This window comes from Rutidosis leptorrhynchoides, chromosome 6 (genome assembly GCF_046630445.1).
Source record: "Rutidosis leptorrhynchoides isolate AG116_Rl617_1_P2 chromosome 6, CSIRO_AGI_Rlap_v1, whole genome shotgun sequence".
Classification (NCBI taxonomy): domain Eukaryota; kingdom Viridiplantae; phylum Streptophyta; class Magnoliopsida; order Asterales; family Asteraceae; genus Rutidosis; species Rutidosis leptorrhynchoides.
The window spans coordinates 347,992,520-348,010,915 of record NC_092338.1 but is presented as its reverse complement, the minus strand read 5'-3'; the positions used below and the strand labels follow the sequence as shown (position 1 = coordinate 348,010,915).

At 34.5% G+C, this 18,396-nt stretch overlaps 1 protein-coding gene across 1 annotated transcript; it reads right to left on the bottom strand.

Moving 5' to 3' along the window:
- Positions 1-4,360: 4,360 nt before the first annotated feature.
- LOC139851563 (probable ubiquitin conjugation factor E4) lies at positions 4,361-11,333 on the bottom strand. Its single transcript, XM_071840645.1, has 17 exons — positions 10,544-11,333; positions 10,229-10,433; positions 9,717-9,868; positions 9,383-9,632; positions 9,146-9,298; positions 8,392-8,595; positions 8,198-8,310; positions 7,987-8,104; positions 7,682-7,771; positions 7,452-7,589; positions 6,902-6,997; positions 6,678-6,800; positions 6,498-6,590; positions 6,246-6,410; positions 6,072-6,161; positions 4,706-5,491; positions 4,361-4,614 (listed from the first exon to the last, which is right to left on the bottom strand). Exons 1-16 carry the CDS (start codon positions 11,281-11,283, stop codon positions 4,742-4,744), a joined length of 3,480 nt encoding a protein of 1,159 aa, XP_071696746.1. The 5' UTR covers positions 11,284-11,333; the 3' UTR covers positions 4,361-4,614; positions 4,706-4,741.
- Positions 11,334-18,396: the final 7,063 nt, after the last annotated feature.

Below are 18,396 nucleotides of genomic sequence, written 5' to 3'. Positions count from 1 at the left end.
CAGGGGACCATGAGTTTAGAATAATAGGAACTGAGCGAATAATCCACGGGCCCGATTCTAGCACCCCTTGCAATCCCTTTTCTGTTGCAAACTTACAAAAGAAGAAACCGTTAGAATTCATCATTATTTTTTCCAACCCGAACTTCTTCCATACGTTTGTAACATACTCTTTAACAACCGGATATTCCACTCTTTTCCCCAGAAAATATCCATAAAGAGTATTATTATTATACCATTCATTAACTTCTCGAATAGAATCCAATGGCAACTCAACATCTATACCATCCTCTAAACTAGCAGATGGTTCAATGAACCTAAAGTTCACTATCTTTTTTCAGAATTTGAGCCTCCAGCTGCCTGAAGAAACGAAATAGAAGGCATAGTAACTTTTTCACTCCCTTTCTTACCATCCATCGAACCATTCAAACCTAACGGTTTTTCATGACCAAGAGACTTGTGATCAAGATCTTGCTTCATTAATGACTCAATATCACCAACTTTCTCTCCACTCCCTTTATTTTGAGGATTAACATGAGAGTCTAACTTGTTCTTATTCTTATCTTTGATCTCGATCTCATCGTTAAACGAATCTGAAGCCGTCGCAACACTTGTTTGATCCCCATCCATATCAACAGCTTGAACACCTACATGCACATAGAGATCATCATGAACAGCCTTTGTTGACGCAGCTTCCACATGAGCAGCAAGTTTTGAAGGCACAAAATCATCAAGTACATCAGCCTTCCTAACTGCAGAATCAACTTGAGCAACACGCTTTGTAGACGCAGAATCATCTTGATCGGCATTTATTGGCTTAGCCTCAACCTTATCGTTCAAACCCTTCTCGCTCCGTTGTATTCGAGGGTCTTTCAGATGTACACCAGGGATCGAACTATATGCCTCATCCACAGCATCCTCAGCAACAGGTCGTGTAACCGACCCAAGACTTTCAGTCGATTCCAACTTTTCTTCTCCACCTATTGTGCGACTCCTCAAAACCCTAGGATGAGATTCTTGGACGTTTTTCTTTTTTCCTCCTCCCGAAGTCTTACCCATAACCAGCAATCGAATTGAACAAACCAAAGAGACAGATTAATCGTGAAAAAAGAACGGAAGAAAAAGCTAGCGATTGATGGGAAGAAATTATATATATATATATATATATATATATATATATATATATATATATATATATATATATATATATATATATATATATATATATATATATATATATATATATATATATATATAATAAAAATAAAGTAATTCACTCGAAATGTTATATAATATTTTTTGCCTAACAAATCAAACAATACAGCATAATAAAATATTTAATAAATTAAATAATTAAACAATGCACCATAATAAATTAAACAATGCAACATAATTAATTAACACATCTAACTTCATGATACACACATATATGTTCCAAAATCTTAAAACAACGCATGCACTTCAATTAACTACTTTAGTATCAAGGGTAAGTGATCTTGTTGAACGCATCTTTAAGATCTCGATGATCCACCATTCATTTTTAAACTCTTATCACCCGCATTCACCTATTTCCTCGGTTCCACAGCAGCCTCGATATATGAAAAAAGAACTCAAGTAACCGCTCATTTCTCCACTTGTCTATCATATTTGTTCTCATTGTTGGCAAATTTTCATCAAATGGTAAGTATACACTGCATAGAGTCAACTACTGCATACCTAAACTTTAACTTAAAAACTTACAGATAACTGTTGGTAGATACCACGGTAATAAGTACATAGCAATGGTGGAATATTTTGACACTCGAATGGATTTTTATGAGTGTCTTTTATGGGGAAACAACAGCCATCAAGTCACCATTTGACTCGTAACCAAGTAAAACCGGAATGACATGTAGTTATTTCCATATTAATAATAATCTCCCCTTTACTATTTTAGTACGAGGGACTGTAGTAGCTAAATGCTTTAATAACAAACATTGTACTGGTGTGCTCCATTGACAGTCAATCAACAATGATAAAGATACCTCTTTCCACAATCCCAATCATGATACTGAGTATTCTTCGTTATATATTATAACAGAAGCACCCAATGTTGGTCAGAAGCGGCTTCACAAAACTGTGTTTTAAAACAAATCATGTCGTTGACTAAAAAAATGATAAAAATGGTTTGTTTAAAAACAAAATTTGTGTGAAGCTGCTTTCGACCAACATTGGGTGCTTATTATATGATGGAGAGTACCGAGAATTATGATTTGGGATTGTGGGAAGACGTGTCTTTGTGATTGCTATGTGACTGGTAATAAGCACACTCGTTCAAGGTTTGTTATTCAAGCAGTTAGCCACTTCAAGAAGCCCTGCGTATTAAAGTAGTTGGAGGAGATTTCTATAAATATGGACTTAGATACATGGCATCCCCCTTTCACTTGGTTAAGAGTCACATGATTTACTTGATGGCAATTGTTGTATAATAGAATACACTCATAAGAATTCATTCGAGTATCAAAAGAATCCACCGTTACGACGTAATTATTACCATTATACCACCAACAGTGTATTTGTAATTTTTTGGGTTAAAGTAAGTTTAAGTATGCAGTACTTGACTCTATGCAATGTACACTTACCATTTGATGAAACTGGAACCACCTAAGATTCACCAATATGATAGACAAGTGGAGTAAGATGAGCGGTTATACGAGTTGTTATTTTCGTCATCTATTTGATTGAGGCTGCCCGGGAACCTCGGAACAAGGTGAATTCGGTGAACGAGGTGGATAAGATCTTGTAACAATTGGTGGATCATCGAGAACTTAAAGATATCGCCAGCAAGATCAATTACCCAGAAAAATATAGTAGATGATCAGTTATCCTGAAAACTCAAAATGCAGTTGATGAGCTATTTTAAGCTCGTGAAACATATTATTATTATTTTTTTTTCTTTTTTACAATTTAAGATCAACAACGTTTATGAGTATTGCACACCACGCACCTTGTGAGTTGATTTATGCGTGGTGCATGTAGCACATGATTCGAAATTGGGGGTGATGATGGAGGTGGTGGTGATGAGGGTGGTGGTGAATGGTGTGGTGATGTCGACGGGGAAGTGGTGGTGATGATGCTATTGGTGATGGTGATTGGTGTGGTAATGGCGATGAACAAGGAGGTGGTGGTGATTGTTGTGGTGATGGTCATGACATTGGTGGTGGTGTTGATTAGTGTGGTAATGGTGATGAACGAGGAGGTCGTGGTGATTGTTATGGTGGTGGTGATTGTTGTGGTGGTGGTCATGATGCTATTGGTGGCGGTGATGTTGGTACAGAGCCTAAACTTGTATTGATGATGTTGGTGGATGTGAAGGTGGTGGTGAACGGTGTTGTAATGCCGATGAGATATGGTGGTGATTGGTGTGGTGTGAATGTCAGTGGTGATGATGTTGGTGGTGATGAGAATGTTGGTGGTGGTGATGCTGGTATTCATGCAGGTTTAAGGATAAGTAAGTTGGTTGATGATATATTCGAGACCCCGGTAGATTTTGACGTGTTGATAATCAACAAAAATCAGAATAAAGAGAGATTTGGGACCCTAGTTGTGCCTTTTAAGATCTTAATAATCGAAAAAATGTCATGAAATCTTATCTGAATATCCTGATCTTATCAAGAGCAACACGCACCACACACAAACCAATACGCATTGTGCGTGGTGCACTATGCGTGGTGCATGTTGGTTGGTATAATAGCTTAACCAGCAACGACGCTCGGTGACACGCACTAAGTCACATGCATCATGCGTGGTGTGTGGTCAGAGGGCATATTTACTGTTATTTGAGGGCATATTGTTAAACAATTTTGAAAATAGAGGCATTTTGACCAATTTCCCTAATAATAATAATATTAATAAGTGGAAGATGGAACATACCAATAGAGATAAAGGATAAAATCCAACACGGATATTTCCCTTTCAGGAAGTGATAAAACTAAGAACTTGAAGTTGAAGGTGGAAGCAGATGAATGAATTAACAGCTTATTTAGACCTTCTACCGGATTCATGGCTAAACTTAATATCCCATTCCCATTTAGAGATAGTTAAACTTTTTGAAAGAATTATGTGTTTGGTAACATCGTATCATTTAAAGCTAAAAATAGTTTTATCATTTATGCCACACACCATCATAAACTCACTAGCACTGCTGGTCGTGAGTGTCCAAATGAGCTCGCCATGCCTTTGTCCGCACCACACCGCAGATTATTGCTATGTTTGCACTTTAAGAGCTTGAGCCTGTTAACAACGTTATCAGTTATGGCAAGTGTTTTGAGAAGGTAAGCAACAACCATTTTTTTAACATCTTTCTAAATAATATTTACTTCATACTACCATTATTTGGAATTTATTTAAAATTCTGCATTCTATCCATTCATAATCATCTCCATTATAATCCATTCCATAATATTTTAATAATATTTTGTACTCCACACAGACATTACATACAACTACATAATAATCGCACATTAAAGTAAACAACTAACTAATCACAAATCTGGATCCCATGTGTGTATGCACCACCACTTGCATCCGCACCACTTGCACACCCTCAAGAAAAATAGGTAGCCCATAATCAAGTACCTGACCAACAAGCATGGACCGTAAACAGTGATCGTATGCTAATCGGCACTTCATTAATCCATTCCATAATTCAATAATATATTTCTTTTACCTGAATGTATGTACTGATATGAATTGTGATATCAAATCAACCTAATTCCGAAACCTCTTCTGAGTCGGACAAAGGTAAAAGGGTACAAACGCCAAGAACATGACCATTAAGGCACACATAATACTCGATACAGTCTTCATACGCACCCAACCGACAGCTGGCACTTTGCGGTATCATCTTAGCCTGCAACATGCTCCATAACTTTCCTTTACAATACGGACAAAATTCAGTAGGGTGAAACTTAGCACCCCGTCTAACAAGCATCTTACGCACCTTTGATGTAGTAAATGACTTAAATACCCCCCGAAAGAAACCCACATCCCCTTCTTCTCCTTGGTCTAAATGCTCACACGGGTCTGATACATACAAAACATCAGTTCGACAATTTGGTAACAGAAAGCTTTTTCCTGATGTTCTTGAAAACCGAGTTCTATAAGCAAAGTGACCCGGGATTTGAATTTTGTTGAATAAACCGTCTTTTTTGCAACCCGAACAGTAAATAAGAAGTTTCCCGAGTGCACTCCAATTACCATCAACACTGTGGCTACCACTAGATTGAAGATCGTGCATCATTTTTGGGGCCCGCGTTCTGCAAAATTCTTTCCAAAGTACTCGTTTTACGAGATCATCAAACCATTTGCAGACACATGAAAGTGTCGCGATTATTTTGGGATTCCAGTTTAGATTTTGAAGTAAAAGGAAGATTACATCTTCACTTAAATGACCATTTGTGCACATACAGGTAGCAGAGTGTATGCATCGGTACTTTTTCTTTATAATCATTGTCTGCATAGTACAAACACCTTGCAAATAAGTGAAATCTGAATATATGTATACATATACATTAAGCCATCATTAAAAACAGCATATAAGCATCCTGCCAAACAGGTCAGTTGGGTCGACAGCCAAATGGGTTTGGGTCAAAACGGGTCATGGGTCGAACGGGTCTCAAAATTCGAAGAGATCGAACGAGCTGGGTTAGGTCGAGACCCATTTTTTTACGTATATGTATACATATGTTCAGATTTCACTTATTTAATTTTCAAATTTTTTTAAAAAAATTTCCATTTTTTATTACTTTTAAAAAATATATATATATATAATTAATTTTAAAATTTTTCGTTTTTATTACTTTTTTATTCTGATTTTTTTATATTTTTTCAAATTGAAATGGGTTGGAAATGGGTTTCAACGGGTCTAGATGGACCTAATATATTAATGGATTAAAGATGGGTCCACATTGGACCCATTCCCTTTGTTTTCTCGAGACCCAATGGACCCAAATGGTTGGAAGGCATAATTATAATTATAATCAATATATAAATGTTATGAATGAATAAAAGAAGTGGGAAGATTGAAAACTAACTGTATCGGTTGGAAGTTGTCTTTGAACCATTGGTTGGTCTACTATCATTCTCGAAGATGGTAAAATAACGGGATCTTTTTCCTTAGCACACTGCAGTTTTAACCTTTATAATGTCCTTATGATGCGATTATAAAAACAATTACATTCAATAATGAGTGATTTTTGATTACTAACCTGGATTGGATCAAGAAATTCATCTGAAATGTCACCAAGAGTAGCTTCACCATTTATTATTTCTGATGCTGCAGCTTTGACTTTTTGACCAAGATCATCAAATGCTTGTATAATTCTTGGATCTTCACCAAACCGTTTAAGAATATTTGAAGCTTCCGTAAATAACTGCAGATATTTTATATAGAATATAACATCAGATGGTTTTTATAAAGGGTCATAAAATGATGGAAACATAAGAGTCCTTAATTATACCTGTTCATTATAAAACTGTTCTTCCTTTATAATTGCATATGGGAAAATACTCTCATGATCACCCTTTTCTAGATTGACATATATGTTGACAATCTTCAAGAGATAAATAATTAGAATTTACATTAAAAAAAAAAATAAAAAAATAAGTTCTACCCTACATATGATTGTGATCACACAAACCTGTTTTAGCAACATTGTTAGCTGAAATTCACATTTATCAGGATCTTCTAAGCTTAACAATTTCTTATGGGGCCCCACAAGTTGTAATAAGAAGTAATTTAACATGCTGGCCACCTTTTCAACCTTCAAAAACAAACAATTATGATCAAATTCACAAACTTTGTAAGCAGACAAAAAGATTAAATGTATGATGTGCAAGAAGGGAAAGAAAAAAAAAAAGATACCATTTCGGGTAGCAGGAGAGGAGCTGTAATTTGCTCTGTAGAGAAAGCAAGCATGTTCACAACTTTCGTGACCAACTTCAAGTCAACTCTTAGAAACTACATACGAAACACACATAATTTTGTCAATAAGAATTCATTTAAACTAGTGTAAAACGGTTAGGCTGAACGAATTGTGCAATGGGTTGGGATAACGTGTTATTTTACTGTGTGGGTCAAAACGGGTAAGCTTGGATTCGGTATGATCTGAAATAATTTTAGTTCTTTAAGTTTTTAATTTTTGTAGGTATTGACGGGTCACATATTAATAACATTCTAGCGTTTGAAAAGCAAACATATTTATAAAGCATAGTGATACAGAAGGTTTATACACTTCAAGCAACTTTTAACCCATTTTAACCGTTTCCTTTTTGTCCAAGTCTTATCATTTTACCCCTTTGACCCGTAAAAGATTAAATCTACCCCCAAATCTACCAATTAATCTAAATGGATTAAAATGCCATGCCATATCTATTAAACGTATATTTTACTGGGTAGAGAGAAAAAAACGAACATTTTCTTGAGACATCTCAGCTTCGAGTGTTTTGAGTTCAGAAACCTTGTTCATACTTTCATTAAGAAGAAAGATACTGTCATTGATTACAAAGGTTAAGAAATTGAGGTAACCACCCTTCTCCTCATCTTTAGATATCTGAAATTGTAGGGAGAAAAAAATACAATTAAAAGAATTTGAGAGATAGTTATGTTGTTACTGAACATAGCTACAAGAGCCTTAAAAACTACCTGCTTCCAAGCATTTTGGTAGACGGGAATCTGCCATAGATACTCTAGAAGATCAAGAATGTTATGCCGAATATTAAAACTGTCATCTGACTGCACAACAGTCAGAAAATTCATATCATTATTTGGTGTGTGAAAATATAAGCAGTAAATAGACAGACCAATTTACATAAATGGTAGTATGAGACTTTAAGAACCCAATATTTATTTTATTAACTTCATAAAAGAATATTGTAGATGGACTGTAAAGGAAGGAGTAAGCATGTATCAAGATTTTTGATTAAAAAAAAAAGTGTATAAAAAATCACCTGAATGTGGGAGCCAGTGAATTCTACATCAACATAAAGTTTAAACAGGTTTCCTACAAGATACTGTATGGCGAATTGATTCCCCTCAAAAAGTGAACTTGTAACAGACAGTGTGCCACTGAAACACAAGATATAAGAAAAACATAAGTGCATATATTTAATATTGGTATCCAAAATAAAAAATATAAACAAAAGTTTATAAAATAAGTACCTCCTATGAGGAATCCAGCAGTTAAGAACTTCCACCATTTTGGCTCTTAGATATGAATTTCTAATGTATCCTGGACTTGCCATAAACATGATGATAAAATTCATAAAATCATCCTGCAATATAGATGGTAAACTACCATAAGCAACAAGCATAAGTGATAAAAAGTCAAAAAAATAAAATATAATAAAAATTACCAGCTTTACACCATCCAAAGCTCGTGGAATTTGTGAAGCAAAAATAAGCAATTCCAAGACATCTTCAACAAAGTGTTCAGGCATACATGTGAATTCCATTGGGCAAGATTGTGGTAAAGGCATTTTGAAACCGCCTAAAAAGCCTACCAACCAAACCACCATTGACTGATAAAAAGCTAGTGCCTGTTGAAGAAGTCTTCCATCCTAAGATATAGTAACAGAAAAGTATAATCACATTAGTCTAATTTGACACAATTTTATTATTTTATATACAATAATGTTCAAACTGAATAAACAAGTAATGAATCGAAGAAACATAAACAGGCTTCTATCGCTACGTAACAATAAAGCAGGAGCCTTTAGTTCCCACAAGTTTGAAGGGTAGAGAACAAGATGAACATTAGTCAGAATTCTTTAGCAGGTAACTAACTTTTTTATTCCATAAAAAGCCATCAAAGTTTCAAAAAAGAAAGAAGTTTCAATGTATTAGCCTTTCAAAAAAAAAAAAAAATCAAAAATTTCCAATTAAGGTAATCCAAGTCGGTTACCCTGTCTAGTATCAAGTAGCATGTCAGTAACTTTGACTATGTTGACTTTTGTTTAATGCAGTTCTTTCTGACGCCTAAAACGGGCTAGGTTGTTATCTTAAATCATTATGTTTTTTTTTACTAAGATGGTTTTTCATGGGGTAGTAAAAGTTAATTACTTAACTACTATGTATTTTAAGCAACACACTGCAAAAAGACCAACTTACCCTCAGTATTTGAGCTTCATAACATAGTTTCTCTTGTGTATATGAATCAATTTCATTCTCAATTCGGGCAATGTCTTGAACCAGTCGTGGTGAATGTGATTGTAACTGCATGTTTTTTAAGGTTGAAAGGCTATCCTCACATCTTGATATGTCCTACACATCAGTATATATATACACATATATATATATTAGCAAAGGAATTTCACAATCAGATTATATGAAGGTTTGTTTTGTTACCTGCACAAGTTGCTTTAAGTTTGAAAAAACTTTCAGCAGGCCCAAATTTAAGACCCGTGCAGTCATAAAGAAACATTCACAAGTAAACGAGCAACTTGTAGATTCACGTTGACTTGAAACTGCACTGGTAGAACTTGACGTTTCTTGTGAGTGAAGTAACACATTTTCTCCATTGCTAGTATTTGTTGGATTATTTTTACTCAACCATTTTTTAATATCCTCCGAAGATGCATGAAGGGCAGTTAAATCTCTGTATTCAGTTGAGAATCAGAGTCATAAATTAGAGTATATTATAATGACAAATTGTTACATTAAATCATTTTAAGTGTCGTACTTGAAGTCCAATCGGGGACCAAAAAGTATATATTTAGGATCAATTTTTTCTTTGTTTGTTAAATTTGCATCCAAGAACGGCTCTAACAGTCGAAGCATAACAGCGCTAAGGTTCACAAACATGCCTGAACTTGCACAGGATATTGGATCAACCTATCATAAACCAGTAGTTACCCAATTAAAAGATGAGATCAAGAATATATTAGACATGACAAAATAAAAGGTGTTATTCTTATAATGTCTTTATTATGAAAGATGTGATAAGTAGTCAATTTGAGTTTAATAATGCCTTTTTAGCAATCACACCTATAAAGACTATCAAAAATAATAATGTTCTATTTTGTAAAGACTCATCCCAACAAAAGAATATACCCGATTCATATTCAGGACAAACATGCAAATAAGTGAATTGGGTCATCTGTTATTGTGTGGTATGCAATCTGGTGTTTTAATTCAAGTAAAACTTGCTAATGCCTAGATATAAATCAGCTATTTTCACTCAAAACTTATTACCTGAAAATGAGCCCTTGACGCATTTTTGTTAATGACTTGTTCAATATATTGAAGCACATTCTCTCGTGTGCTAGCATTATTGAGAAGCAACCTAAAAACTTCAGTCAAGCCATCATATACATTATTCATGACACTTTTAATCGTCTTGAATGAAGATAAAAGATCAGCAGGGTCTCGTGTTGATGAGTTCGAAAAACACTTCTTGCTGCACAAATTCCCAAACATAACTAAGTTTCTTTCACACAACAAATAAATAAATCCAATTATAAATTCAAAAGGTTATTAGTTATTATATCACCATAACTTCAAACTCACCCAATATCATCAGGCTGGCCCTTGAAAATACCCTTATCAGGAATAGCACTTACACGTAGAAACGGACCCAAAATACTAGTCATCTCAATAACCCGCCCGTTACCTTTCGGTATCCAACAAGGATGATTCACTAACGCTCTCGCACCAACCGGAAAACTGATCAAATACAACAAAGCCTTCAACGGCTGTTGAAAATTCGCAAGAGCAGAACACTTAAGCGCAACTCCTCTTAAATCCTCATACAACTGTTTGAATATCGGTTCCGTATCCTCAAACTCCGAATCCGGATCGTTAAACAAATCATCTAAAAAACTAGTACACGAACCAACACCACCACTTTCATCAATCAAATTCAAAACTAATGGCAACAATGGCGAAACATTCGACTTCGCCCTTCCATTATTAATAATTTTTTCATCAGGTTTACCTAATAGATACATTCTACAATAGGAAACAACTGATTTCTTAACCTGATTAACCACGAGCTCAATCTGAGCCCTAATTGATTCATTACTAATACAAATTCGATTACCTTCATCATATGCACGACGATATACACCAATTAGGTATTGAAAAGGTGATTCGGAGTTACCTGATAACCGATTAACAATAATACGTTCAATTAAATTCCTTAATTCACCGCATGAATCGTTGTTCGCCATTGAAGAATCGAGTAGGAAGATTCTGCGAAGTAATATATCTTCCATTTGTTCCGGTGAATTTGCGGTTGTTGTCGACATGATTGATTTTAATTTTGATTGTGATTTTTGAGAGTGAGTGAGAAGAACGAGGTTTTCTTATTTATTTTTTTTAAAACAAAATTAGCATTGGTGACTTGTTTGGTTGTGTATGAAGTCTAGGGTTGAAGACAAGTCACACCGAGTATATTTGTTGGAGTAACAAGTACGGAGTAACAAGTTTCTTATGGAGTAAAAAATTCATCCTCTCCTATATATTAAAGCACGGTGCATATTAGTTAAGATTAGAAATAGATTCCTTATCATATTTAATCATAGCCCTACTTATACCAAACAAATCTAATGGTCTATATTTACCTATATTAAGATTTGTCTCTTTCTTAACAATTGTTAAAAGACATTTACTAAAATACCCATATCGTAAATTACAGTTGGTACGTTCTTTGACACTTCAGTTATACATCAAATTTTTTTTAACTGTACTGATAAAAAAACTAACCTAACATGCGCACATAGGCATAGGCAGTTACACCAAAACTTCTTTCATAACTTATAACACACGATTCTCCTTTTTCATATTCAATACCAAAATTAAACACACAAATCTCTCAATTTCATCTTCCATACTCGAGAATTAGGGTTCTATCACACTTATCTAACCGACCGACCAATCCCTTAATATTTGTAGAAGTTAGCTAAGATTATCAGAGAGTTATCCTAATACCCATTAATCTATTACTTTACTCTAATACTCCGTACTTACATATCGTTCAAAAACAAAAAAAAAACAAAAAAAAAACACGTCGTATCAAAAATCGGTTTCTTATAACCACCTATGATCAATCCATGTAAGTTTTCATTATTCTTCTTTTCCTTTTTGTTTTCAGTTTGTTTACTTAATTACTTAATCATTCAGAATTTAGGGTTATGCTTGATTATATTCTCTAAGGATTGTAATCGGCAATAACAGTTTTAATTATGTTGTTCTGTTGTTGGTCCAATGGAGGGCGTATTACTTGATGATTAGGAACAAACAAGGGTTTTTAACTAATCAGCATCGGAGTTATCTGCATTATCAGTTATCAACATTATCGAAGGTAATAGATTTATGATTTACTGTATGATTTATGTAACTTGTATTGATTTTTTTATTGATTCCCTTTTTAATTCATTTTACTTATAATAAAATCTTGTTCTTTAGTTTAGCATGTGTTTTAACAGTTTTTTAATTTTAAAAACACGTGTCTGATTTGCTTTTTTATGTTTACCAATCCATCTTATTGTTATTGTTGGCAGTTATTTATGTGAAAGTAAAGTGTTTAAAAACTGGATAATCTTCTTCTGAAAGTTATATACATAGTAATTGATATCTTACTTGTTATACATAGTATACATACTTTAATAACATAACTGGTGGTGTGATGTAAAATCGGTAAGTAAACAATTGTCAGGTGGGTTCACAGTTTTTGTCAGGAATAAACGTACACAAGTCAGTGGAGATACAAAACACCTGTTTAGGATCACTGAAAGAACTTGTATTGGTTTTTTTTTTTTTTTTTTGAAAAGCAAGGTAATTCCATTAATAAAACAACTATGGGCCAAATTGAGCCCAACAACTCGAGCACACGCTTACAATTACATGCAAGAGGATGCAGAGATTGAACCTCACTCGACTATACAATGATTACAAATAAGAGTCAGGTTTGGTTAACCATATGTTCCAATCTAGTTTTTTATCCTTGATTTTGCAAGAGAACCAATCGAACGAAACCGCTTGGATTTCACAAAGGGCCACCGGGGCACTCCATCCCTTATCATGGAAAACTTTATTATTGCGGTATTTCCAAATAAAGTATGAAGTAACCCAAATAACCCCTTGCCAAATCAAGCCCGAAGAAGCACTTTCGCGAAGGATTTCATTTAAAGAGAAAGTTGAGAAGAGACCACGGTTCCACCATTTGACGACTCGGGACCACAGTTCTTGAGCATACGAACAGAAGAGGAGAATATGATCAACCGATTCGAGGCCATCATCGCAGAGAGGACATCGAACGCTGTGCAAATCGATGCCTCTCCTATCGAGTTCTAGTCTCACCGGGATACATTTTTTTAGAGCACGCCATACAAAAAGTTCCACTTTTTTTGGAGTTAGATAATTACGACAAGTTTCCTCCCCGAGTTGCGAGCTAAGACCTGGTATGCGCCCGTCAATGATTGACGATAAATCCTTAACTGAGAACATCCCATTTGGAGCAAGAACCCATTTCCAGCTGTCTTGTTTATGACGATCCAAAACCACATCTCGAAGCAATTCCTCTAATCTGTTTAATTCGGTTTGCGAACGACCTGTAGGAGGTCTGAGCCAGACCCATGTTATATCAGCAGCAGATCGAGTTGAAGGAGCAGTAGCAGGCTCCGCGTCACCAACAGCATTTCTCGTTTCAGCAACTATCGACACATGAGGGTTAGAGTCAGAAGCTAGTAACCGATCCTTAACTGATGCATTTGAGCTACTCCACTTCCCGAAGAATATGGTATCGTCTGCATACTGTAAATGTGAAATCATAACTTTATCTCTCCCGACCTCTACACCATCAAAGAGCCCTTTTTCTACCGCTGCCTTAGCAAGAATGTTAAGTCCTTCAGCTGCAATAATGAAGAGGAAGGGCGACAACGGATCACCCTGACGGACTCCCTTTCCTAGGCAGAATTCCCGTGTTGGGGAGCCGTTAACTAGCACCGAAACAGAGGCTGATTTAAGACAAGATAGGATCCATCTTCTCCACTTATCCCCGAAACCCATGCACCTCATAACCTCCATTAAGTAATCCCAGTTTAAACAATCAAAAGCTTTCTCAAAGTCAACTTTGAAAATAAGACCTTTTAGTTTGCCAGCTTTGAGAAAGTCCACCGTTTCAATTGCAATTAACGCCCCATCTAGAATAAATCTCCCTTTTAGGAAAGCCGATTGCTCTGATCCGACAAGTTCTGGAACCACCTTCCTGAGCCTGTTAGATAGAGATTTGGCGATTATCTTATAAAAACTACTAATCAAACTAATAGGACGGTAGTCCCCGAGCCCCAACGGGTCAGACTTTTTCGGTACCAACGTGATGAACGAGGCGTTGCACCCTCGAGAAATCTCACCCTTATCCCAAAACCACTGAATAGCAGCAATTAGGTCACTTTTGATGACCTGCCAGAACCGTTTAAAAAATAACATATTAAAACCATCCGGCCCCGGCGCCTTTGAACTCCCGCAATTTTGTACTGCCTCGAATATCTCGTTTTCATCAAAAGGAGCTTCTAGACTTATGGATTTATCCTCTGAAATAGAGAGGTAATGCAGTTCATCCCTACTAGGCCTCTCTATATTCTGACATTCGAACCTATTCTCAAAATGCTTCACAACCGCTTCTTTTAATTCACCCGGATCCTCTAACCATATGCCATTGACCGATAAGCCCCTGATGTTATTTTTGTTGTACCTATGCCGCAACAGAGAATGAAAGAATTTGTAACATGTATACAACTCATAGGCTCAAGGAAAAAGATAAAACCAATTATCAACAATTTTAGTTACATATTATATTGGCTGTATTCAGAGCATTGGAACTATCATAATTGTCTGACAAGGTGATGCAGGTCATTCTACATAAGAGTTATCGAGGTCATAAACTTAAAGTAAGTATTGAAACCTATAAGTTTATACCAACTTACAATTTATTAACATATTTATTACCCATAACACAAACAAAAATTACTTTCAGCATTAACATCATACCCTTAACTCTATGGAACCTTATAAAAATTGAAATTAAATTACTCATTCAGGCCTATAGATCTTATATTTGTTTTATACCATAGCATGGTATGTTGTGGTGTGGCATGTAGTTAGGCAACCTTAAACTATTTTTAGAATGAATTTAACTCTTAGTACTTCATAAGATATGTTTATTTCCTTCCAAGTTTTATTATTATTTGAAGGTCAAATCTTAGTGATTATGGTGTTTTCATTTGTAGTAATTTCAACCCATTTATATGGAAACGTCCCGGGTAAAATTGTACCTTATATCCTTAAAGATACCAGTGCAGATCAAACTTATATAATTTGAGACAAAATGACTCATTCAAGCCTGCCCAGCTTATATTTGTTTTATACTTTAGCAAGGTATGTTGTTGTGTGCTAACTCTTATTATGATAACATTTGTGCCTAACAAATCATTAAGTGTTTAATATCATGAAGGGACGATTGGTAATGTTAAAAACAGCCATTGTTCAACAATACACAAAAAAAATGAAAAGAAGCCAGATTGATGCACGTAGCGTGTTTAGTTTTTTGCATCATGGTATTGAATGTAGTTATCTTTTTTATTTTCTCTTACATTATATATTGTTTAGTTTATAGTTTATGTATATGCTGTTTTTGGTTCCTATTTCTTTGAGTGGTACTATCTAACCTGTAGCGAGTGCCTGAAGGCTTGTCCAAACCTGCATTATATAGACCTTGGAGAAGAAAATAATTGTAGCCTCAGGTTAGAAATTTATACTGCACTAAATGGCATCCTTTACGTTAAGTTTGTTAATAGCTTGGTAACTGTTCTCTGTATCTACCAACTATATGATCAGCTGAATATGTGTTTTGTGGACCTCATTATATACAAGTTTTAAACAAAATGTACCTCTCTAAAATATTTTGGATAGTTTAATTGAGTCTCTAACTTTTTGTGCTATTCAAAACCTGACCTACATTATCATGATGAAAAAAGGGATTCAAATTGTTAAAAGCTACGTGATCGATATTAGTTTGCTTTAGCTGACATTTTGTTTATTTAAAGCTTAAGTTATATTTAAAAATCTCAGAGTTGTGTTCCTAAAATAGTAGTAACTGTCATTCAGTTACACATCCCTACTTTTTTATATAAATATCAAACTTTCAGTTAATTCAGTAGGAGGTCTGAACATATAATAAATTTTGATGGCTTAAACTGATTGTTTGACTGATATTACATGTCTGTTAGTCTATACATGTTTGTTGGACTATATTGACATATGCGTGTATGTATATGTCTACACTTGAATACAGTATACACCGGCGTCTATACTTAATCTTTACCATCCATCTAATGCAGCCATTCATAACTTATTAATCGCTGCCAAATGTTTCTTTTCAGCTTTGTTATCAGTTTTATTCATAGATTACAACTGGTAACACTGTTGTATTAAAGAAGAGGAAGGATTGATGACTGCATCGAGAAAAATAAAGACTTTTAGCAAGCAATCACATGGCTATTTAATATTAATATGGTATAACATGTACAAAGATACTAAGATAGTTCTGCTGTTTATTAAAAAAATAACCACTGTTGAAGATAGTGCTTTTCTTGTGATCTTTTTCAATATCACGTAACTATTACACTAAAAATTTTCATTTATAAATCAAAAATCATTTATTGTACTCATTACATTCCATTTATAAATAATTATTGATTAAGATTTATATTAATTATTAATTTTGAAAAGTTATAACTCATTCAATTCAATGTGTGCCCTAAAAGCACAAGTTAGCTTTTTCCTATTAGTAATAACGTCCGAAGATTGTGCTTTTCTTGTGATCTTTTTCAATATCATGTATCATGTATATCATGTATAACTATAATAAAAGAAAGATATAGTTCTGTAAATGTGTTATAACAAGATTTCTTTTATAATCCGGCGAAATCGCGGGTATTAAACTAGTTTTATTTAAGATTTAGATTTAGATTTAGATTTAGATTAGAGGTATCTAATAACTCATGACTGATTCAGCAAGGTCGATTTATCGGTGATATGACGGTTACCTTAAGTTTAAATTGAACTTCAGTCGTATTTATAATTTATGAAAATTTAATTCTACTATTCATACTTCAGGTATATCTTCCATATTTTTTTAAATTTTTTTCTTTTCTTTAACTTACTTATTGGTCGGAAGTTTATTCAAAGCAAATTCTTTATTCATAGAACATTGAGAAGTGGACTTTCTCTACTCTTGAGGTGTTTCACTCTGTGTTGAAAAATAACTTCTCTTTATTTTATGATAAGTGAATGATTGTCTACATCTTGTCTCTCTCATACCTCACTTTTGTGGAATCGAGTTTTGTTGTTGTCAGGGCCATCCTGTCAATTTTATCGGCCCTGTTCGAAATATAAAAGTGGGCCTTTAGTATACAAACGTAGTATTGGATTACGGAGTATTTGACATCGATTATGTTCTTTCTTTTATAATTCTTTAAGTAACTAGACTTATTTATGTAAAATGGACCTAGATATGTTATATTATGATATATTTTTTGGACCTTTATAGATATTGGGCCCTGTGTGATCGCATGCCTTGCACGCCCAAATATCTGGCCTTGGTGGTTGTTATCTAATTAAGAGCTCGTAGACCATTTTTAACAATGATGGACAAAAGTGGCTTGTTGAGGAGTGGAGTGCTTGGCGGGCGTGTTGATAAACTGTTAAATAATTGATTGTCGTGTTGAGTGTCGTGTTGAATGATGTGCTAAAATATGATTGAAATTTGGGTAAAAAATGGATATATAAATAAAATATGAACAATAAAAAAACACATGTGACAACACGCCACATTTTCTTCACGTGCTAATAGCAAGCACGTCGGGTGAGCACGCCATCAAAACACACCACTAGGGGCGTGTTAGGCTTCAAATTGTGGCAACACGCCAATGTTATTCATGGTCTTAAGGTTTGTCTTTAATGTTGTCCTAAAGATATTCCCACAGTTTATTTTACTTGTACATAAAAAGATAACTACTTACTTTCTAGAGATAATCACCTCAAACTAAAAAATTGTATCACTCTTTTATTTATGCAGCAATTTACTTTTTGAAGACAGCCTAAAGGCAGTCATTACATAAACTTTTCAAGATTTTGCTAACAACATAATTATAGTGTATATAGCAATTGAAATTTACTTTTTAATAGTGGTAGTGTCTGTAGTGACCCGGAAATTTTCGACCAAATTTAAACTTTAATCTTTATATGTTTCCGACACGATAAGCAAAATCTGTAATGTTGAGTCTCAAAAAGTATGAACTGTTTCATATATTCAATTGACCTTCGACTGCTCTCGACGATTCACGAACAATTAATTATAA

Excerpts from the sequence above, each read along its gene's own strand:
- LOC139851563 (XM_071840645.1), bottom strand. The coding sequence starts at position 11,283 with ATGTCGACAACAACCGCAAATTCACCGGAACAAATGGAAGATATATTA. Across the intron at positions 9,869-10,228 it reads CGTCAAGGGCTCATTTTCAG|GTTGATCCAATATCCTGTGC; the intron begins GTAATAAGTTTT and ends GGTTTATGATAG. Across the intron at positions 5,492-6,071 it reads GACAACTTCCAACCGATACA|ACAATGATTATAAAGAAAAA; the intron begins GTTAGTTTTCAA and ends TGTACTATGCAG.